The sequence below is a fragment of the Xiphophorus maculatus genome, chromosome 13 (assembly GCF_002775205.1).
Source record: "Xiphophorus maculatus strain JP 163 A chromosome 13, X_maculatus-5.0-male, whole genome shotgun sequence".
Taxonomy (NCBI): domain Eukaryota; kingdom Metazoa; phylum Chordata; class Actinopteri; order Cyprinodontiformes; family Poeciliidae; genus Xiphophorus; species Xiphophorus maculatus.
Window position 1 is genome coordinate 30908 of NC_036455.1, and position 23608 is coordinate 54515.

Below are 23608 nucleotides of genomic sequence, written 5' to 3' on the forward strand. Positions count from 1 at the left end.
GACGAGTTCTTGATAAAAGAATTGTCGAGGCACGGCAAAGTGGTGTCACCGATCAAAAAAATCCCTTCCGGGTGTAAATCACCGCTACTGAAACATGTTGTTTCTCATCGGAGACAATTATTCATGATTTTGAATAAAAAAGATGAGGAAATGAATTTGCGGTTTCACGTTAGAGTGGATGATTTTGATTATGTGCTGTTTGCAACATCAGGTCAGATGAAATGCTTTGGATGTGGACAGGAGGGCCACGTAATAAAAATGTGCCCGGATAAGGCAGAGTCGGCCAGGCCGGATTCAGAAAAGCAGCAACCCGCTGCTGCTGAGCAGAGTGGGGGAACAGGCAGCGAGGTTGTTGTGGAGGGAGAACTTGCTGCTGCTGCAGCAGCGGAGAAGCCAGCTGCTGCTGAAGCGGCGGGGGAACCCGACGCCGCGGTGGGGGATTTGGGGGCAGCGGAGGAGGTGGTGGTGGAAGCCACTGTTGAGGGGTCAATAGAGGATAGTAGTAGGAGTGTGTATGCGGAAAAAGATGAGAGCACGGTGGTGTGTGGAGGTGGGACAATTGGTGATGCAGGTGAGAGTGTAGAGGGGGGAGGAGGTGATGTACAGGAAGAGCAGGAGGGAGTGCAGGATGATGTGGAACATCTAGTGTGTGGAGACAAGGGGGAGAGAGGAGAAGTGCAGGCGCATGAACAGGTTGAAGGAAAATATAGTGAAAAGTCGGTTAAAGGAGGTGGAGAAGAGAGGGATATGGGTGGGGCGGAGAAAGAGATGGATTTAGAGGTTTGTTATTCAGCAAAGAGGCGAAGTAAAAGGAGAAATGTGGTTACTGCTGAACAGGCTAGTAAGCAAGCTAGTAAGTTAGCTGTAGAAAGGAAAGAGGTGTCGGAGAGCAGTGATGAAGAGAGCTGGTTTTCCGACACCAGTGAGGTTTCAATGTCACAAGCAAGCAAAGAACCAAGGTACCCGGTGGAATTATTCAAGACCTTTTTAAAACAAACAAAAGGATTAAAAGGAATAAAACTTGAAAGCTATTTCCCTGATCTAAAAATATTTTATTTCTCTGCGAGGCATTATGTAAAAAACAAAGAGGTGTCAGGTTTTACAAATACAGAGGTTTTTAGGTTAAAGAAAATAATGACCAAAGCCAGAAAACAGTTTTAATGATGCACAGTAACTTATTATTATTTTTAATTTTTTTAAATTGTTTTTGGCATGTTGTCTTTAGCCTTTTACCCATCATGGATTCTTTTAAGATAGCATCTTTGAATCTTAACGGGGCGCGGGAGGCAAAAAAAAGGGCATTAGTGTATCAAATGTTGAATCAAAAAAGAATAGATGTCATTTTCTTGCAAGAAACGCACAGCGATCTTTTGATCGAAGCAGACTGGAGAAGAGAGTGGAGGGGGGAGGTGATTCTGAGTCACGGCACCTCCAAGAATGCAGGAGTGGGCTTTGTTTTTTCTAAAGCTTTTATACCGCTTTCTATTGAAACTGAGCACGTTATACAAGGGAGGTGTCTCTTAGTAAAGATGAAGTTTGATTTTTTTAACATGGTTTTTATTAACATCTATGCTCCAATCGTCAATGCAGAGAAGAAATGTTTTTATGAGAAAATTGGGGAAAGATTGGAAAATTGTGAGACTGAAGATTATGTTTTTATAGGTGGGGATTTTAATTGCACAGAAAACGAGTTTTTAGATCGTAATCACGCAGAGCCGCACCCGGCAGCCCAACATGTCTTAAAGCAGCTGGTCTCGTCTCATAGCCTGGTGGATGTATGGAGGAGGATGCATGCAGGTTTCAGGCAGTATACATGGTCCCACATCAAGGAAGGTAAAATCTCTTTAGCTCGTTTAGATCGTTTTTATTGTTTTAAGCATCATTTTAATGTGTTTAAAACATGCCAGATCGTACCTGTACCCTTCACAGACCATTCGTTACTTTTAGGAAGTGTTTTTATTAGAAACATTTTACCGAGAAGTGCGTATTGGCATTTTAATTCTGCATTGATATACGATCAGAGTTTTAAAGAGGTTTTAACTTATTTTTGGACCGGTTTTAGAGAAACAAAGGCTGATTTTAGTTCAATCAAACAGTGGTGGGACTATGGGAAGGTCCAGATTAGACTGCTGAGTCAGCAGCACACTGTCAATGTCACTCGTGACATCACTGAATCTATCAGAGATCTGGAGATGAGTATAGTGGATTTGGAGCAACTTAGTGACACCACAGGAAATCGAGAGTATTTTGAAGCTCTCAAATCAAAAAGGCTAACTTTAGCCAACCTGCTGGAGAGTAAGGTACAAGGCGCGTTGGTCAGGTCCCGGATGCAGAACATCACAGAGATGGATGCTCCCTCTGGCTTTTTCTTTGGTCTAGAGAGGAAACAAGGTCAGAGGAAGATGATCCACTCATTGCTGTCGGACACGGGGCAGCACCTGAGCGAACCGGGGCAGATAAGGAGGAGGGCTGTGGAGTTTTATCATTCTCTGTTCCGGAGCGAATATGATGAGAGTGAGAGAATGATGGAGGAGTTCTGCGAAGAACTACCTCAGATCTATAAGGAGATCGGTACCGATCTGGAGCGCCCGCTGGGCATACAAGAGCTCCACACAGCCCTCCAGAGCATGCAGGGCCAGAAGTCCCCGGGCGTTGATGGGCTAACAGTCGAGTTTTTCAAGGCCTACTGGGACCTTCTGGCCCAAGACATGCTCGAAATGTACAACGAGAGTCTAGCCACCGGTTCGCTCCCCACATCCTGTCGCAGGGCGGTCATCACCCTGCTGCCAAAGAAGGGCGACCTGCAGGAAATAAAAAACTGGCGCCCCGTGTCCCTCCTCTGCACGGATTACAAAATCCTTTCGAAGGCTCTGGCCACGAGACTAGGGAAAGCCATGGAGCAAGTCATCCACCGGGACCAGACCTACTGCGTCCCCGGCAGGTCCATGGTGGACAATGTCTATCTAATTCGGGACATTTTGGAAGTCTCCAGTTCATTGGGTTTACAGACAGGCTTGATTTCATTAGATCAAGAAAAGGCGTTTGACCGCGTCGAACACGACTTCCTCTGGAAAGTAATGAGGAGGTTTGGGTTCGGCGAGGGTTTTATCGCCAAGATCCAGGTGATGTACAGTGACATTGAGAGTGTGCTGAAGATCAACGGTAGCCTGTGTGCCCCTTTTAGAGTGTGTAGAGGCGTCCGACAGGGCTGTGCGCTCTCGGGGATGCTCTACGCACTCTCCCTGGAACCCCTTCTCTTGAAAATACGCTCAGAAATTCATGGTCTGGTTTTACCTGGTTTTAACAACAAGTTGATTTTATCCGCCTATGCTGACGATGTTGTTGTTTTTATTAAAGATCAACATGATGTCAACATTTTAATCGAGATAATAGAAAAATTCTCCGTCTTGTCTGCTGCGAAGGTGAACTGGGGAAAGACCGTAGCTTTGGCCGTGGGCGAGTGGCCCGGTGGGCTACCAGTTCTCCCTCAAAGACTCCAGTGGAAGAGAGACGGTTTTAAATATCTTGGTGTTTTTTTAGGTGGAAAGGATACTGTAAAAAGAAACTGGGAAGACTTGGAACAAAAAATACAGAATAAACTGGCAAAATGGAAATGGTTGCATAAACAAATGTCATATCGAGGAAGAGTGCTGGTTCTGAATAATTTGGTGGCGTCACAATTGTGGCACAAGCTTGCTGTTTTAGATCCTCCATCAGGACTACTAGTAAAAATACAGTCAGAGATGGTCAATTTCTTCTGGAACAACCATCACTGGGTGCCGCAGTCCGTTTTGTTTTTATCCAGAGAGGAGGGGGGCCAGGGCCTTGTCCACCTGGCCAGTAGAGCCGCTGTTTTCCGGTTGCAGTTTCTGCAAAAGTATCTAACAGGATCCCCTGTGTGGAGGGATGTGGCCAGCTGCATTCTGAGACGTGTAAATTTTCTAGGGCTGGATGCTGCTCTGTTTTTAACAAATTTTAGCCTTTTAAAGTTAAAGGGAATTCCTCAATTTTATCAAAGCGTTTTTAGATCGTGTGCATTTTTTAAATTGCACAGACCAGATAAGAATAACTCTCTGTATTGGCTTTTAGAAGAACCTTTGATCTGTGGAGCAAGATTGGATGTCAGCGATAATGCCGTTCCGGGTTTTTCTGAAGTGTTGTCTGAGTCCAGAACGGTAACTCTACGGCAACTGATCCAGGCGTCCGGACCGGACTTTGATAATGCCCAGGAGGTTGCCTCGGTCATTGGAATACGGTCCGTCAGATTGACGAGGCGCTTCTTGGAGAGGGTGAAAAATCGGTTGACCGCCGAGGAGAGGAGGCTCCTACAATGGTACGAGAAGGAGGAGTGCCTGCCGGATTCCACTGACCCGTTCCCAGAAATGTTTCTGGACCCGGATTTTGAGGAGGACAGTGGTCCCTTACTGCAGAGCACAGACTCGAAGATGGACCTCTGTAAAACAGGTCCAAAAATACTCTATAGATACTGTACAAAACTCTTAAACAAAAGGACCCTCCAAAAAAGAGAAGTGAGTGTGTGGGACAGCAAGTTCGGAGGACAGAAAACTCACTGGAGAACCTTGTATAAGCCTCCAATCAAGAAAAGGACTGGTGACCTTCAGTGGAGGATCCTTCACGGAGCCATTGCCACCAATTCTTTTTTATCTGTCATCAGTCCTGGGGTTTTAAACGAGTGTCCTTTTTGCAAGATGTCCGAGAGTGTTTTTCATGTTTTTATAGATTGTGCACGGCTAACTAGTTTTTTTAATCTTTTATCGACTTTTTTTAGTTTTTTTCATATGGTTTTTTCTAATGCTGTCTTTATCAATGGAGCACATCATAGTAAAACCACTAGTTTTAAATCCCGGATTTTAAATTATTTAATTTCCGAAGCCAAAATGGCTATTTATATTACTCGACGGGACAGAATGCAGGCTGGACCTCAATTTGATGCTGTGACTCTGTGGAAGGTCAACGTCAAAGCCAGGTTGAGGTTGGAGTTTTGTTTCCACAGAGCCACTGGGAATTTGTCAGGGTTTTTAAGCTTGTGGGGTTTTCAAAATGTATTGTGCACCATTTCAGACCAGAAGGATTTATTTTATAACAAATTGTTATTGTGAATATGTATATTTATTTTTTATGTATTGATTAGTGCCTTGATTTAAGGGAATAATGTGACAAAAATAGGTTTATTGTATAATAAATGTTTTGTGAAAAATCAAAAAAATCTTCTTCTTCGTGTGAGAGGAGGGTGAGTGGAGAGCGGAAGAAGAGTGAGAGAGAGAGCGAGTGTGTACTTTTCTATCTTTGTTTTGTCTTACTGTTTTTCACTAGGTGTTTTGTTTTTCATTTGTTTAATTGTGTTTTTGTGTTAGTTGGTCACATTTTAGGGGGGTTTTTCGTTTAGTTTAGGTGTGGCCGTCGGGCGTGCCTGGCTTGCCGGCGTCTGACGGCAACAATGGTGGGTGGTGTCGGTGGTGGGTTTTTCTCCACGCTGACACGGAAGAACGGTATCAAGGTGGGTGCTGGTTCTCCGTGCAGCGTGGAGGAAGTTTGTTTGGCTGTAGGGGAAATGATTGGACACGGGAATATAAGGTCGGCGGCACGAATGAATGGAGCGGTGGTATTGTTTGTTGCAAAAGTGGAACATGCACAACAGGTGGTGGAAAAAGGTGTGTCGGTGAATGGGTTATTTTTACAAGTTACACCGCTCACGCTACCAGCCACTAAGATAATGTTGTCAAATATACCCCCTTTTATCAGCGACGAGTTCTTGATAAAAGAATTGTCGAGGCACGGCAAAGTGGTGTCACCGATCAAAAAAATCCCTTCCGGGTGTAAATCACCGCTACTGAAACATGTTGTTTCTCATCGGAGACAATTATTCATGATTTTGAATAAAAAAGATGAGGAAATGAATTTGCGGTTTCACGTTAGAGTGGATGATTTTGATTATGTGCTGTTTGCAACATCAGGTCAGATGAAATGCTTTGGATGTGGACAGGAGGGCCACGTAATAAAAATGTGCCCGGATAAGGCAGAGTCGGCCAGGCCGGATTCAGAAAAGCAGCAACCCGCTGCTGCTGAGCAGAGTGGGGGAACAGGCAGCGAGGTTGTTGTGGAGGGAGAACTTGCTGCTGCTGCAGCAGCGGAGAAGCCAGCTGCTGCTGAAGCGGCGGGGGAACCCGACGCCGCGGTGGGGGATTTGGGGGCAGCGGAGGAGGTGGTGGTGGAAGCCACTGTTGAGGGGTCAATAGAGGATAGTAGTAGGAGTGTGTATGCGGAAAAAGATGAGAGCACGGTGGTGTGTGGAGGTGGGACAATTGGTGATGCAGGTGAGAGTGTAGAGGGGGGAGGAGGTGATGTACAGGAAGAGCAGGAGGGAGTGCAGGATGATGTGGAACATCTAGTGTGTGGAGACAAGGGGGAGAGAGGGGAAGTGCAGGCGCATGAACAGGTTGAAGGAAAATATAGTGAAAAGTCGGTTAAAGGAGGTGGAGAAGAGAGGGATATGGGTGGGGCGGAGAAAGAGATGGATTTAGAGGTTTGTTATTCAGCAAAGAGGCGAAGCAAAAGGAGAAATGTGGTTACTGCTGAACAGGCTAGTAAACAAGCTAGTAAGTTAGCTGTAGAAAGGAAAGAGGTGTCGGAGAGCAGTGATGAAGAGAGCTGGTTTTCCGACACCAGTGAGGTTTCAATGTCACAAGCAAGCAAAGAACCAAGGTACCCGGTAGAATTATTCAAGACCTTTTTAAAACAAACAAAAGGATTAAAAGGAATAAAACTTGAAAGCTATTTCCCTGATCTAAAAATATTTTATTTCTCTGCGAGGCATTATGTAAAAAACAAAGAGGTGTCAGGTTTTACAAATACAGAGGTTTTTAGGTTAAAGAAAATAATGACCAAAGCCAGAAAACAGTTTTAATGATGCACAGTAACTTTTTAATATTTTTAATTTTTTTAAATTGTTTTTGGCATGTTGTCTTTAGCCTTTTACCCATCATGGATTCTTTTAAGATAGCATCTTTGAATCTTAACGGGGCGCGGGAGGCAAAAAAAAGGGCATTAGTGTATCAAATGTTGAATCAAAAAAGAATAGATGTCATTTTCTTGCAAGAAACGCACAGCGATCTTTTGATCGAAGCAGACTGGAGAAGAGAGTGGAGGGGGGAGGTGATTCTGAGTCACGGCACCTCCAAGAATGCAGGAGTGGGCTTTGTTTTTTCTAAAGCTTTTATCCCACTTTCTATTGAAACTGAGCACGTTATACAAGGGAGGTGTCTCTTAGTAAAGATGAAGTTTGATTTTTTTAACATGGTTTTTATTAACATCTATGCTCCAATCGTCAATGCAGAGAAGAAATGTTTTTATGAGAAAATTGGGGAAAGATTGGAAAATTGTGAGACTGAAGATTATGTTTTTATAGGTGGGGATTTTAATTGCACAGAAAACGAGTTTTTAGATCGTAATCACGCAGAGCCGCACCCGGCAGCCCAACATGTCTTAAAGCAGCTGGTCTCGTCTCATAGCCTGGTGGATGTATGGAGGAGGATGCATGCAGGTTTCAGGCAGTATACATGGTCCCACATCAAGGAAGGTAAAATCTCTTTAGCTCGTTTAGATCGTTTTTATTGTTTTAAGCATCATTTTAATGTGTTTAAAACATCCCAGATCGTACCTGTACCCTTCACAGACCATTCGTTACTTTTAGGAAGTGTTTTTATTAGAAACATTTTACCGAGAAGTGCGTATTGGCATTTTAATTCTGCATTGATATACGATCAGAGTTTTAAAGAGGTTTTAACTTATTTTTGGACCGGTTTTAGAGAAACAAAGGCTGATTTTAGTTCAATCAAACAGTGGTGGGACTATGGGAAGGTCCAGATTAGACTGCTGAGTCAGCAGCACACTGTCAATGTCACTCGTGACATCACTGAATCTATCAGAGATCTGGAGATGAGTATAGTGGATTTGGAGCAACTTAGTGACACCACAGGAAATCGAGAGTATTTTGAAGCTCTCAAATCAAAAAGGCTAACTTTAGCCAACCTGCTGGAGAGTAAGGTACAAGGCGCGTTGGTCAGGTCCCGGATGCAGAACATCACAGAGATGGATGCTCCCTCTGGCTTTTTCTTTGGTCTAGAGAGGAAACAAGGTCAGAGGAAGATGATCCACTCATTGCTGTCGGACACGGGGCAGCACCTGAGCGAACCGGGGCAGATAAGGAGGAGGGCTGTGGAGTTTTATCATTCTCTGTTCCGGAGCGAATATGATGAGAGTGAGAGAATGATGGAGGAGTTCTGCGAAGAACTACCTCAGATCTATAAGGAGATCGGTACCGATCTGGAGCGCCCGCTGGGCATACAAGAGCTCCACACAGCCCTCCAGAGCATGCAGGGCCAGAAGTCCCCGGGCGTTGATGGGCTAACAGTCGAGTTTTTCAAGGCCTACTGGGACCTTCTGGCCCAAGACATGCTCGAAATGTACAACGAGAGTCTAGCCACCGGTTCGCTCCCCACATCCTGTCGCAGGGCGGTCATCACCCTGCTGCCAAAGAAGGGCGACCTGCAGGAAATAAAAAACTGGCGCCCCGTGTCCCTCCTCTGCACGGATTACAAAATCCTTTCGAAGGCTCTGGCCACGAGACTAGGGAAAGCCATGGAGCAAGTCATCCACCGGGACCAGACCTACTGCGTCCCCGGCAGGTCCATGGTGGACAATGTCTATCTAATTCGGGACATTTTGGAAGTCTCCAGTTCATTGGGTTTACAGACAGGCTTGATTTCATTAGATCAAGAAAAGGCGTTTGACCGCGTCGAACACGACTTCCTCTGGAAAGTAATGAGGAGGTTTGGGTTCGGCGAGGGTTTTATCGCCAAGATCCAGGTGATGTACAGTGACATTGAGAGTGTGCTGAAGATCAACGGTAGCCTGTGTGCCCCTTTTAGAGTGTGTAGAGGCGTCCGACAGGGCTGTGCGCTCTCGGGGATGCTCTACGCACTCTCCCTGGAACCCCTTCTCTTGAAAATACGCTCAGAAATTCATGGTCTGGTTTTACCTGGTTTTAACAACAAGTTGATTTTATCCGCCTATGCTGACGATGTTGTTGTTTTTATTAAAGATCAACATGATGTCAACATTTTAATCGAGATAATAGAAAAATTCTCCGTCTTGTCTGCTGCGAAGGTGAACTGGGGAAAGACCGTAGCTTTGGCCGTGGGCGAGTGGCCCGGTGGGCTACCAGTTCTCCCTCAAAGACTCCAGTGGAAGAGAGACGGTTTTAAATATCTTGGTGTTTTTTTAGGTGGAAAGGATACTGTAAAAAGAAACTGGGAAGACTTGGAACAAAAAATACAGAATAAACTGGCAAAATGGAAATGGTTGCATAAACAAATGTCATATCGAGGAAGAGTGCTGGTTCTGAATAATTTGGTGGCGTCACAATTGTGGCACAAGCTTGCTGTTTTAGATCCTCCATCAGGACTACTAGTAAAAATACAGTCAGAGATGGTCAATTTCTTCTGGAACAACCATCACTGGGTGCCGCAGTCCGTTTTGTTTTTATCCAGAGAGGAGGGGGGCCAGGGCCTTGTCCAACTGGCCAGTAGAGCCGCTGTTTTCCGGTTGCAGTTTCTGCAAAAGTATCTAACAGGATCCCCTGTGTGGAGGGATGTGGCCAGCTGCATTCTGAGACGTGTAAATTTTCTAGGGCTGGATGCTGCTCTGTTTTTAACAAATTTTAGCCTTTTAAAGTTAAAGGGAATTCCTCAATTTTATCAAAGCGTTTTTAGATCGTGTGCATTTTTTAAATTGCACAGACCAGATAAGAATAACTCTCTGTATTGGCTTTTAGAAGAACCTTTGATCTGTGGAGCAAGATTGGATGTCAGCGATAATGCCGTTCCGGGTTTTTCTGAAGTGTTGTCTGAGTCCAGAACGGTAACTCTACGGCAACTGATCCAGGCGTCCGGACCGGACTTTGATAATGCCCAGGAGGTTGCCTCGGTCATTGGAATACGGTCCGTCAGATTGACGAGGCGCTTCTTGGAGAGGGTGAAAAATCGGTTGACCGCCGAGGAGAGGAGGCTCCTACAATGGTACGAGAAGGAGGAGTGCCTGCCGGATTCCACTGACCCGTTCCCAGAAATGTTTCTGGACCCGGATTTTGAGGAGGACAGTGGTCCCTTACTGCAGAGCACAGACTCGAAGATGGACCTGTGTAAAACAGGTCCAAAAATACTGTATAGATACTGTACAAAACTCTTAAACAAAAGGACCCTCCAAAAAAGAGAAGTGAGTGTGTGGGACAGCAAGTTCGGAGGACAGAAAACTCACTGGAGAACCTTGTATAAGCCTCCAATCAAGAAAAGGACTGGTGACCTTCAGTGGAGGATCCTTCACGGAGCCATTGCCACCAATTCTTTTTTATCTGTCATCAGTCCTGGGGTTTTAAACGAGTGTCCTTTTTGCAAGATGTCCGAGAGTGTTTTTCATGTTTTTATAGATTGTGCACGGCTAACTAGTTTTTTTAATCTTTTATCGACTTTTTTTAGTTTTTTTCATATGGTTTTTTCTAATGCTGTCTTTATCAATGGAGTACATCATAGTAAAACCACTAGTTTTAAATCCCGGATTTTAAATTATTTAATTTCCGAAGCCAAAATGGCTATTTATATTACTCGACGGGACAGGATGCAGGCTGGACCTCAATTTGATGCTGTGACTCTGTGGAAGGTCAACGTCAAAGCCAGGTTGAGGTTAGAGTTTTGTTTCCACAGAGCCACTGGGAATTTGTCGGGGTTTTTAAGCTTGTGGGGTTTTCAAAATGTATTGTGCACCATTTCAGACCAGAAGGATTTATTTTATAACAAATTGTTATTGTGAATATGTATATTTATTTTTTATGTATTGATTAGTGCCTTGATTTAAGGGAATAATGTGACAAAAATAGGTTTATTGTATAATAAATGTTTTGTGAAAAATCAAAAAAAAATCTTCTTCTTCTTCTTCTTCTTCTTCTTCTTTTCTATTATGGCGGATCACAAGCAACTTTAAGGTGCATACCGCCACCTACTGTACATGAGTGTGTAGCAACATTACTTCACATCTATTAAATTCTATTTTTTAATTTTGTATTCTTAAGATAAATAAACAATGCTTTCCTTAATTTGTGAATATCTGTTATGTTTCCTTCATTTCCTAATATACCTTTAAGATTCCATTCATGCCCTATATTTCTAACTATTCTCTTTAATTCTTCCCTTTCGATTTCATTTGACTTACAGTTCATCAATATGTGTTCTACATTTTCTTTCTCTCCACCTCTCTCACATTTATCATTATTTTTCCTCCCTATTGTATAAAGCATGTCATTTAAGTAGGTATGACCTACTCTTAATCTACTAACTATTATTTCTTCTCTTCTGTTTCTTTCATTAATGCTTCGAATTCGAACTGACTTTTGTACTTCATATAATCTTCTTCCTTTCTTATCTTCATTCCACATTTTTTGCCATTTCTCCATTTCTTTACTTTTAATAAGTGATTTCCCTTCCCCTTTCCCAAAAGGAATTGAAATTGTTATTTCCCCCTCTAAAGCCCTTTTTGCTGTTTTATCTGCCTTTTCATTGCCTTTTCCTCCTTCATGTGCTGGCACCCAACAAAACCAAACATCAATGCCACCCCTATATAATCTAAATAAAATATGATGAATTTCTAATACTAAATCTTTTCTATCGTTTCCTTCTCCCTTAATACTTTCTACTACTGCTTTGGAATCTGTGCACACCACCACCCTGTCTGGTCGGACCTCCTCAACCCATTGCAAGCTTAATATAACTGCCACCATTTCTGCTGTAAAAACCGACAAATGATCTGATATTCTTTTAGAAATAAATGTTTTAAACTCTGATATATATATTCCTATTCCCACATATCCTTTTAGATTCTTAGATCCATCTGTATAAATTTTGAGATAATTGTTATATGTATTTCTTCAATAAATATCAGTCTTGATCCCTATTTCATTTAAATTCCAATCATTTTTCATTGTATTAATTTTCAAATCTACATTAACCTCTGGTATTAGCCATGGAGGAATAACGCTAATTGGATTAAAATGAGCTATTTCCTTGTCCTCTAATCTATACATTTTAATCCATTTCCTAACCATCCATCCAAATCCATTACTTTGGAACTTCAAATATTCCCAACAATTCTGTAAAATAATTGAATTCACATTATCATCTGTATTACTTTTGATTTTCATCCAATATGCTAAAGCTAATTTAATTCTCCTCATTTCCAGTGGAGTTTCCCCAGTTTCAATTAAAAGAGCATTAATAGGTGTTGTTTTTACTGCTCCTGTACATATACGTAAAGCCCTACACTGTAATCTTTCTATTTTTTGTAATGATGTTTTAGCTGCTGCTCCATATATTATACTGCCATAATCTATTATTGATCTCATGAGAGCCCTGTATATGTTTAATAATGACTGTCTATCTGCACCCCAATTATTTCCAGCCACAGCCTTTAATAGATTAATAACTTTTTTACACTTGGTTTCTAAGTTATCTAAATGTGTTTTCCATGAATACGAACTATCCAACCATAAACCTAGATATTTATATTCTGTTACTCTTTCTAACGTTTGTCCATATAATGTTATTGTTTCTATATTAATATTTCTCTTCTTTGTGACAACCATATAACAAGACTTGCTTGCTGCTAATTTAAAACCCCATTCATAAGACCATTTTTCTACTTTACTAATTGCTTTTTTAATATTTCCTACCACATATTTAATATTTTTCCCCTTCATCCATATGACCCCATCATCTGCATATGGTGCAGATTTTATACATTTATCAGTATCATAGAAAATATCATTGATCATAATATTAAATGAAATTGGACTAATTACACTACCTTGAGGTATTCCATTTTCAACATTAAATTCTTTTGAATAATCATTCCCAATTTTTACTCTTATTTTTCTATCTAGCAGAAAATTTGCTATCCAATTATACATTCTCCCACCTATTCCCATCTGTTTCATTTTTATAAGTAATCCTTCTTTCCATAGTGAGTCATACGCTTTTTCTATATCAAAAAATACTATAATCATTAGTTCCTTCATTTTTAAAGCTTTCTCTATTTCATTACTGACTCTAGTTCAGGGGTGTCAAACTCCAGTCCTCAAGGGCCGGTGTCCTGCAGTTTTTAGATGTGCCACAGGTACAAAACACTGGAATGAAATGACTTAATTGCCTCCTCCTTGTGTAGATCAGTTCTCCAGAGCCTTGCTAATGACCTAATTATTCCATTCAGGTGTGGTGCAGCAGAGGCACATCTAAAAGTTGCAGGACAGCGGCCCTCGAGGACTGGAGTTTGACACCCCTGCTCTAGTTAGAGCATCCATTGTTGATCTTCCTGTTCTGAATCCACATTGATATCCATTAATTAGATTATTCTTCTCAAGAAAGTATCCAAGTCTATTTACTATTATTTTCTCCATCCATTTACTGAAATGAGAAGTTAGAGCAATTGGTCTGTAATTATTTGGACAGGTAGGATCTTTACCTGGCTTATTAAATGGTAATATTATTGCCCTTTTCCAACTATTTGGTATCGATCCTTCTTTCCATATTTTATTAAATAATTTTAATATTAATTTCAGTGTTACTTCCGGCATCTGTCGGAACATAGCATAACATAATTGATCCTCCCCTGGAGCTGAATATCCTGTCCCTTTCAATACTGTTTTTATTTCTTTCATGGTTATATTCATATCTAATGTTGACATATATTTTTGATATTTTTCTAGTGAATTTTTATGATTTCCAATTTTTTGAATCATCTGCCTTCTATGAGTATCTGTCAACTGATCACCACTATGAACTGCCGCAAATGTCTCACCTAACAACTCTGCTTTATCTTTATTTAAAACCAATACCTCCTGTCCTCTAACTAATGATGGAATATTAACATTATTCTTTTTCCCCTTCATTTTTCTAAACATTAACCAAACATTCTGTAATTTTATTTCTGAACCTATTGATGAACAATAATCTCTCCATGTTTTCTTTTTTGCATCCTTTATAGTTTTCCGAGCCTTTGCTATTTTCCTTTTATAATCAATAAGGTTTTCAATTGTTAAATTTTTCTGTAATATTTTAAAAGCTTTATTACGATCTTTAATTGTTTTACTACATTCATTATTCCACCAAGGAACTACTTTCTTCTGACTTTTCACTTTTATTTTTGGTATACTATAATTTGCAGGATTTAAGATATGTTCTGTTATTTGATTTGTACATTCTTCAATATTACCTTTTAATGTTACTACATGACTTGTTTCTTCACATTTTGTTTTAAATTTAAACCAATTAGCTTTATTAAAGCACCATCTTATTAATGTTAACTCTTCTTGTCTATTTATATTGTCATCAATTATTGTACTTACTGGAAAATGATCACTCCCTATTGTAGACTCCCAATTAACATCCCATTCACATGCATTAACAAGACAGTCTGATATTAATGTAATATCCAGACATGAAACTGTATTTTTATGTATATTTACTCTTGTACCTTTTCCATTATTAAGGCAAACTAATGACCTTTCATCCATTAATTCTTCCACTATTTCACCATTATGATCTGTCTTCTTGCTACCCCATAGACTATTGTGAGCATTAAAATCTCCACACCAAACTTCTCTTCTATGTATTTTCCCTATTTCCTTAAATATTTCACTATCAAGATTTTTACACGGATTATAATAATTTATAATTTTAATATTTCCATATTTCCTTAAATTAAATATTTCTATATTAACACATTCTAATTTTTTATTTAATGAGTTGTTCTTATAAGCAATTCCTTCCTTAATTAAGGTGGCACATCCTCCTCCACTACCATTACTTCTATCCTGTCTTTCTATGTTATATCCAGGAATTTTAAAATCTAAATTTGAATTTAACCATGTTTCTTGTATGCATATTATATCTGGTATTATTTCTAATTCATAAACATACTTTTTAAATTCTTGTCCATTGGCTATTAAACTTCTGGCATTCCATTGAAGAATATGAAGAACCATCTTGTATCCTAATCCTGACCATTTTCTGTTATTTCAGTGGCACTCAAAATGGTATGAATCTGATCTGCTTGAATTTCTTTCATATCTAGGAACCTCCCTGCTGCTGTTACTATTGCTTTTATTTTATCACTTTTCTTCTTCATTTGAACTGTAACATTAATAATATGACATATAAATGCTATAAAGTTTTCTTTTTTCACCATCATTGTATTTTCCTCTACTTTACATTTATGCACACATGTATTATGCGTATTTGTTGTTGGCATTAGTATTTGTCTCTGTCCTTCATTTTTATTCCGAGAAGTGTAACTTTGATCTGTTTCTCCCAGCCTCATTCCTCTTGTACTATCTTTCTTTACTCTTTTTAATGCTTCTGCATATGAAACTTTTTCTGTTATCTTGATTTTCTGGGCTTCTTTAGCTTCCCTTTGAACTATACATCCACCATAGGCTGCACTGTGATCACCTCCACAGTTACAGCATTTGATTTTAGCATCTTTTTCACACTTTCCAAATTCATGTGGACCTCCACATCTTGCACATCTAATGTTTCCCTTACATTCTTTTGCAATGTGTCCCATTCTTTGACAGGTAAAACATCTGAGCGGTTTCGGGATGTACTCTCTAACTTTATAGTTCATGAATCCTAGCTGAATATTTTCTGACATTTTGTTTTCAAACTGTAATATCACAGCCATAGTATCTTTGAGTTCCCCTTCTCTTCTACTTTTAATCCTGATGGCATTTGTTATCTTCCCTCCTTTGATTTCATTCTTCACCTCCTCCATTGTCATTTCAAGTGGAACTCCTGAAATTACTCCTCTCAACCTTGCCATATAACCTGGTATATATGATTTAATTCCTTCTCCCATCAGAGTTTTCATTTTGATTATCTTCTGTTGTTGTGCCTCACTGATAGCTTGAATTATCACTTTTCTGTTGTTCATGATTCTGGCCGTTTTAATTTTCCCTATCTCTTCCTCTATTGCTTTGGTTATCTTTATCGGATGAATATAACCCCTTTCATGCTGAAATTCTACCACAACTTTGTATTCCACTTCTGATTTACTGTTATCTTGTTCCCGTGAACTCACTCTTTGATTTATTTTTGTCCTTTTACTGCCTTCCGCTCCTGGCTCACTTTCATCCGACCAACTTCTTGCCCTTTCATGCCTCTTTCTGATTGCTCTTTTCATTTTTGCTGACCTCGATATCATCCACTCCATTTCCTTTCCACTATTTCCTCCTGATGTAGAAGCCATGCTACTACAGTCAATGCACAGCTTATGTGATCCACCAAATCAGCTCCTACCGCCTTCTTTGTTTGTTGTGTTCCGCTCGTCGGCCAACACCCTCCCTCGCTAGCTCCGATCCTTCTTTTTCTTCTTCTTCTTCTTGAAATTTATTGGTGGTTGGCAAAAAACGTTGGGTGAGCATTACCGCCACCAATTGGTAAGGAGTGTGGACCACTTGACAAAAAATAAAACAAAAAAACAAAACCCTACATCCTATTATGTAACTCACTCTGTTTAAAAAAAATCAAACATAGTCTGATATAATCTGCTTCCCGAGTCCTTTTGCAGTAAATCAACAATATCAAATTTCATTTTCATATTACTAAGGTTTCTTATTAACTTGTTTCTCTGCAACAGATAATTCCTGCAACTTAGAATAACATGCTCCAATGTCTCATCTTCCCCACAGTCACATTTCCCTGCCTGATGTTTCCCTATCAAAAATAGTGATCTATTTAGTCCAGTGTGTCCAATTCTAAGTAGTAGAATAATTATCTCTTCTCTCCTGTTTCTTTCTGTTCTTCTCATTTGTCCAATTCTGTTTTGGATTTTATAAAAACCACCTTCCTTTCTTTTCTTCTACCCATAACCTTTGCCACCTCTCTTTTGTTTTCTGTTTAATTATACCCTTTATTTCTGTTATAGTAAAACTAACATTAAAGTTAATGTACCTGATTGGTACTCTCCTTAGCCATCCTGTCTGCCATTTCATTCCCCTTAATCCTGTGATGTGCTGGAACCCATACAAAATTTACTGTTGGCCCCATCATGTTGATTCTGTAAAGTGTTTGTTGTATTTCAATTAATATATCTGGTCTACTTTCTGACAAATGAAGAACTAGAATCTGAGCAAATGATAGATTTTAATGGTCTGACCTCTTCCACCCATTGAACTGCTAAAAGCAAAGCTAGCATTTCTCCTGTATACACCGATACTCCATCACTAATCCTTTTCCCTACCTTAATTTGAAACTGTGGCACAATAAATGCTATCCCTACCCTATTAGCTGCATCTGTGTATATTTGTATATAGTTATAATATTTATTTAAGTATTCTTGTACTATATATTTATTCATAATGTGATATTTATCTGTGTTCTTCTTTTCTAATAATGAAAAATCAACTTCAGCATCAGGAAGTATCCAAGGTGGCCCTGCGGGTAATGGAACTGTCTGACATATATCTAACTGATTTAAATGGATTTCATTAACTTTAGAGTTTATTATCCAGCCAAAGCTCTTTAACTGTTTATTTTCCTTTTCCCATCCAGGTCTAAGCTCCTCTAATGTTGGATGATCATTTCTTTGTCCCTGTAAGTTTGACCAGTAATTTAAAGATAATTGATCCTTTCTAACTTTACGAGGCATTCCTCCCATTTCAACCAGTAATGCTGCTGCTGAAGATGTTTTAAAAGCACCAGTACATATTCTTAAAGCCTGATGTTGAATAATATTTAACCTATGGAGGTTTGTATCTGCTGCTGAGTTATAAACTACTACATCCATAATCCAAGATTGACCTAATTAAACCCATATAAATTGCTTTTAATGAATTTTTATCAGCTCCCCACTCTGTTCCAACTAAACACCTCATTATATTTAATGCCTTCCTACATATATCGATTTTTTTTAATGTGCTCACCTCATGTCATTCTTTCATCAAACCACATCCCAAGAAATTTAAACTGTTTAACTCTTTCCAAATCCTGACCATACCATTTTAAGTTAATTTTTTCATCAACTCTTTTCTTTGTAAAAAACATGATTTTAGTTTTCTCTACATAAAGTTTAAAACCCCATTTATATGACCATTTTTCTACAACTGAAATTGCTTCCTGAAGCTTCTGTACAATGAAGTATAAATTCATCAGTGCGACTGAAGATAAACGCATGGATGAGCTTCTCTAGGTCTTGTTGAGACATTAATCCTCTAATTCTGGAAATGTTCTTCAGGTGATAGAAGCCCAACTTTGTAACTGTCTTTATGTGGCTCTGAAGGTTCAGGTCAGAGTCCATCACTACACTCAGATTTCTGGCCTGATCGCTAGTTTTTAGTTGTAATAATTGAAGCTATGCAAGGATTGTTCCTCTTTAGCTCCAACATATTATACAAAAAATTTAGTTTTGTTGCATTATTCCTGTGTCTTTGCTACTCTTTTATATGTTCCCTGAAAATTATACTTTAACCCCCAAATTTGAACAAATGTAATTTTATATTAACCTTAACTTTTTATAGGTTTATTTTTGTCTGGTGGTAAAATAACATAATTTGGATTTAGGTACATATTAGCCAGATCCTGAGAATTGGATTGTCATGTGAGACATTGTTGCTGGTTTGGGGGAGTGTCTGGGGTTTAGGAGTCTCGGGCTCTGTGGCAGAGAGAAAGGGGGAGGTTGTGAGCAGCGCCTCCACAAGAATGATTGACAGCTTTCGTCAGATCCTCGTCCTGGTCGTGATTGGTTCTGAGGGAGCAGTGTACGTTTGCAGATGACAGCAGGGGGAAGGCAAAGAAGTTTTTTTTTTTTTTTTTTTTAAATATTATCTATCTTACATTATACTGTGATAATTTTAAAAAAATATGTAAAGAGCAAATTTTCTATATGTTTCATACTGCAGCTTTACCTAGAACGCTGACGCAGCACTAGCTCCATGGTTCCATTTTCTCTTTACACAAATAAACCCTTGTAATTGTGATCTCTGCGTTTATTTTTCTGTTAACAAAACATTTATACAGGTAAAGAACATTTATTAAAATGATCCTCATACAGAAAGGTGCAGACATTAAGAATTTAACCTGCATCCAAACGCTGGTGGTTCCTACCTATTCGGTGTAAGATTATCTGGGGAGTCCGGGAGAAATCCTGATCATCCATCTCTTCCTTGAACTTGACAATTTTTTTTTTTAACTCTGTAAATGTTTCTTCAGCAGCAGGGAACCGCTCATGCCTTGAAGCTCAAACAAAGACATTGTTTTAGAGAAAACACTCGTACGTTCCTACATCCCGCTAACATTTTTCACAGTTTCTTGAACAATACACCAAATATGAATATATAGGATTCTTCCCCATATTAAAAAGTAATAGTAAGAAATTTTAATTCTGCACATAATTATCTCTTATCCATCGGCTGTCCCTTTTTGATGCATTATTCTTCTGTAGTTGCCACTGCTTTGTGTAATTATGCTTTAAACTTCCTATTGAACAAATTGAAGTTTATATCAACATTGACTTTTTATAGCCTTATTTTTATTCGTTTAAAACAATAGAATTTTGATCTGATTTCACTTTGAACAGTGAGTATGTGTTTTTATTTCATTTCGTGTACGTAAACTAATTGTTTCTACTCTATTTATAGTCATAAATAAATATCTCAATACTGTACTGTCAATCTGTAATTAATATGAAGCTGTGAAGTTGTTAAAAAAACATTGTCAACTTTGATGCCTCTTGTCTTGAGGTGTTAAATCTTCAATACTATAAAAAAAAAAACAATAATGTTGAGCAAAAACTCATGCTGATTCCACCCCCAAAAATTGCATTAAATAAAAATTTACTCAAAATGGGCCAAGAATTGCACAGTGTAGCTTTAGACAGAACTTTGAGAAAGAGCGCACAGGTGCATTGCTGCCATCTACTGGGTTTAAATACAGGGTGATAAATAAACAAACAAATCTTTCTCTCTCAAAAGAATTTATATACTTTAATTACTCCTGTAATCAAACATATATCCATTTACATACACACAAAAAATATTGTTTCAACTTTAAAAAGTAAAAGTACTCTAAAAAATAGCTGAGGCAAAAGAGCAGCAGTTTTTCTCAGTTGCTGTGGAGCATTTCTCAGAGCAGAACTGAAATTCTCAAAACTACTTCTTCAACCTCCAAATCACTGCACCTCCTGTATACATTAAAAAAAAACATTTTCTCAGTTCTGTGAACACGTTGCAAATGATTGTAAACTATTTCCTGCCTTTTTCTTTATTTTGATCAAAATGTATTACATGGGTCTTTGTTGAATTGTCTCCACCTCTACAACATTTAAGTGTAACTTTATGTTATAAGTGTTAGCATGCAAAATGTCATGTGTCAAGTATATTTTTGTACAATGAGACTTAATGAGACTTATTTTCTGTCCTGAACTATTAATTTGCTCCCAGGTGAATCCTGACTTTCTTCAACAAAGACAAACGTGTGAAGCATTAAATTAACCAGTTTTCCTGTTATGAAAAGTTAAATAGCAAGGATAGGAGGTAGGAGACTAAACAAAAATGTAATTTATCTCAGCATGTAATTCTGCCTTATGTTCCTATTTCTATTATTTTTCTTTGTGTTCTGCTTTCTGTATCACAATGACACGGTCTGGGAACACATTACAGAAAAATCATAAATGTGAATCTTGTCCAGTCTCTCGCCACTGGTCTCCTTTAACAGTTTACAACATGACATCAAAACTTTAACCATAGTTTACAGCAGAACATCCCTGCAGAGTACAATGTTATATTCACAACATGACTAATCAATTAGACTCGTATCCATACACAACGAAACAATGACTTGACATTCTGGGGCACAGACATATTCATTGACACAAATATTTACTTTTGAGAGATAAACTAAGGATTTTAACTGGCTATTGCTGGCAATCTTAACTGTTTGTACAAATTGTTTTGAGAAATGCACTTCCTGTTTTGTAAATGTAAACAATGATTCAAGAAAGGCACCAAAGTGACCGAGAAAAACTGGAATACCAAAAAGAAAGGCAACCCCAGTTATTGAAGACAACCACAGATCATTTGTACAATCAAAAACAATCAATGAATGTAAGAGTGAATTAGCTTCTAAATAAGTTATTAAAATGTCAAATAAACGACAGAATCAATTTCAATCTCACTTTAAAAACAAAACTATCACACTTGTGTATCAATTGTATGGGTAACCGCAAACTGCAGATTTTTTACTGGAAATGTCCAAGTCCCACCAAAATCAGATAATTTTACAACAATCATGTTATTACAACTTCTGGTCTATGAGGTTTATGAACCATCAAATGATCACAGTTGATCTTTTCCACAAACTAGAAAAGTTAGAGTTCTTTAATCTGTGTGAGTTCCTGAGGGAAGTGTTACTTTCCATATTTAGTTGAAACAATTTCTCCAGTTCATAGACAAGAAATTCCTCCTTTTATTCTGGTTTTTACCCGAATGATTTTACAGTGAACTTTAACATCATACATGAAAAAATACTGCTCAAATTATGACTAGTTTTCCTTCCTAAATGACGCATTTAGGTAATGTTTTCTTAAAAAGTTATTACAAGGTAACCAAGTACCTTTTACTCATGTGTGTTTTAAATGACTTGGACTAGAGTAGATTTTATTTAACTAAGCACATGGCTTTTCATGTGCTTAGTTAAAGCATGTCTCCGACTGAAACCTTTTCCACAAGCTGAGCATGAAAAAGGCTTCTCACCTGTGTGAATCGTCATGTGATCAGTTAAGCTACATTTTTGATTGAAACCTTTTCCACAAGTCAGACACTGAAAAGGCCTCTCGCCTGTGTGAATCAGCATGTGACGAGTTAAAATACCTTTTTGACTGAAACATTTTCCGCAGGTCACACATGAAAAAGGCTTTTCACCTGTGTGAATCATCATGTGACTTGTTAAATTCTGTTTCTGAGCAAAACTTTTTCCACAGTTCACGCAAATATAAGGCTTCAACACCGAGTGACTCCTCATGTGAAGATTCACAGAATATTGATCAACAAACCGTTTTCCACAGGTCTTACATTGGAAAGGCTTCTCACCTGTGTGCCTTCTCACGTGAATAATCAAAGAACCTTTTGAAATGAAATGTTTGCCACATGTAATGCATTGGAATTGCTTTTCACCTGTGTGAGCTTTCATGTGAACAGTTAGATTACTTCTTCTACTGAAACTTCTTCCACACTTGACGCACAGAAATGGCTTTTCGCCTGTATGAACTCTCATGTGAACAGTTAGGTCACTATTACAACTGAAACCTTTTCCACAGTTCACGCATAGAAGAGGTTTCTCACCTGTGTGGTCTGACATGTGACGATTTAATTTATCTTTTCGGCTGAAACGTTTCCGACTTGAGACTGGCCTCTCACATGTCTTTTTAGTCAAGTCACTACTTTGAGGAAGGTTTTCATGACCTTTTTGCTTTGAACTGTCACCATGCTGTCTGGCTTTCTGGTGCCTCTTATGTTTCTTCTCTTCATCTCTTTTCGCTCCAAAGTTGTTATCATTGCTTCTTTCCTGATTTTGGTTCTCAGCTTCAGCAGCTTCCTGAAAGATGACTTGAGTCCTGTTTGGTTCTGGTTCAGTTTGATATGTTTGCTCATAATAAGCATCAGCCTCCTGTTTCAGTGCAAGCTGTTCTTCGCCCTGACTGTAGTAAACTTCGTCCTCTTCCACTTTTATCTGCAAATAATCTAACTCCTCCTGCTCTTCTTTTATTTGCTGACATTCTGTCTTTTCATCTTCTTGCTTCACCTGCAGAGGCTCCAACTCCTCCTGGTCCGGAGTGAAGCTCCTCTCCTGTTTACATGGCTCCTCCTTAATAAGGTTATGCTCCAGGAGGTCTGGACAATAAAACCGATAAAAATAGGAATTGTTAACTTTATCGAAGAAATCGTTTAAGACAGAAATCAACATATACGCACACCTGAAAACTCAGGAGTGTAAACAGATCATTTGATATATTCATCCAAACGCTGGCGTTTCGTACCTTTTCGGTTTAAAACTATCTGGGATGTCCGGGTAAAATCCATCTCTTCCTCGGACTTGATAACAATTTCTTTAAACTCTGTGACCGTTTCTTCAGTCTGAGCTAATTGATCGCTGATAAGCTCTCGCTGAAGCTGCACTGAAGACATTTTTCTTTACAGATGCCACTCACATTCGACAAAACAAACCATCCGTCTTCCGCCTTGTATTCTTCTTCTTCGGGGTTTCATGACTGTCGGCATCAACATTGTTGCATTACCGCCACCCTCTGGATCATAGGATAATCACATCGAAATGCTTCTTAACACGACCAATTCTCCACAAAAAGTCTTCGCTTCCTCTTCCACCGTATCTATCTAAAACTCTGTAAATTCATGGGTAATGTTGTTCTCTGTCTCATATTTCCTACATTCTGCAAGCCAGTAGGATACATCGCCCCCACTGAAGAGTACCAGTAA

The 23608-nt window shown here is 39.0% G+C and overlaps 1 protein-coding gene across 1 annotated transcript; it reads right to left on the reverse strand.

Annotated features, from left to right (window-relative positions):
* Window positions 1-20091: 20091 nt before the first annotated feature.
* Window positions 20092-23353, reverse strand: LOC102235368 (gastrula zinc finger protein XlCGF57.1-like). Its single transcript, XM_005816171.3, has 2 exons — window positions 23152-23353; window positions 20092-23005 (listed from the first exon to the last, which is right to left on the reverse strand). Exons 1-2 carry the CDS (start codon window positions 23297-23299, stop codon window positions 21777-21779), a joined length of 1377 nt encoding a protein of 458 aa, XP_005816228.3. The 5' UTR covers window positions 23300-23353; the 3' UTR covers window positions 20092-21776.
* Window positions 23354-23608: the final 255 nt, after the last annotated feature.

Bases quoted from the DNA above. Each gene is read 5' to 3' on its own strand.
- LOC102235368 (XM_005816171.3), bottom strand. From the start codon at position 23,299: ATGTCTTCAGTGCAGCTTCAGCGAGAGCTTATCAGCGATCAATTAGCT. The intron at 23,006-23,151 runs GTACGAAACGCC...TTTATTGTCCAG, and splicing joins GATAGTTTTAAACCGAAAAG to ACCTCCTGGAGCATAACCTT.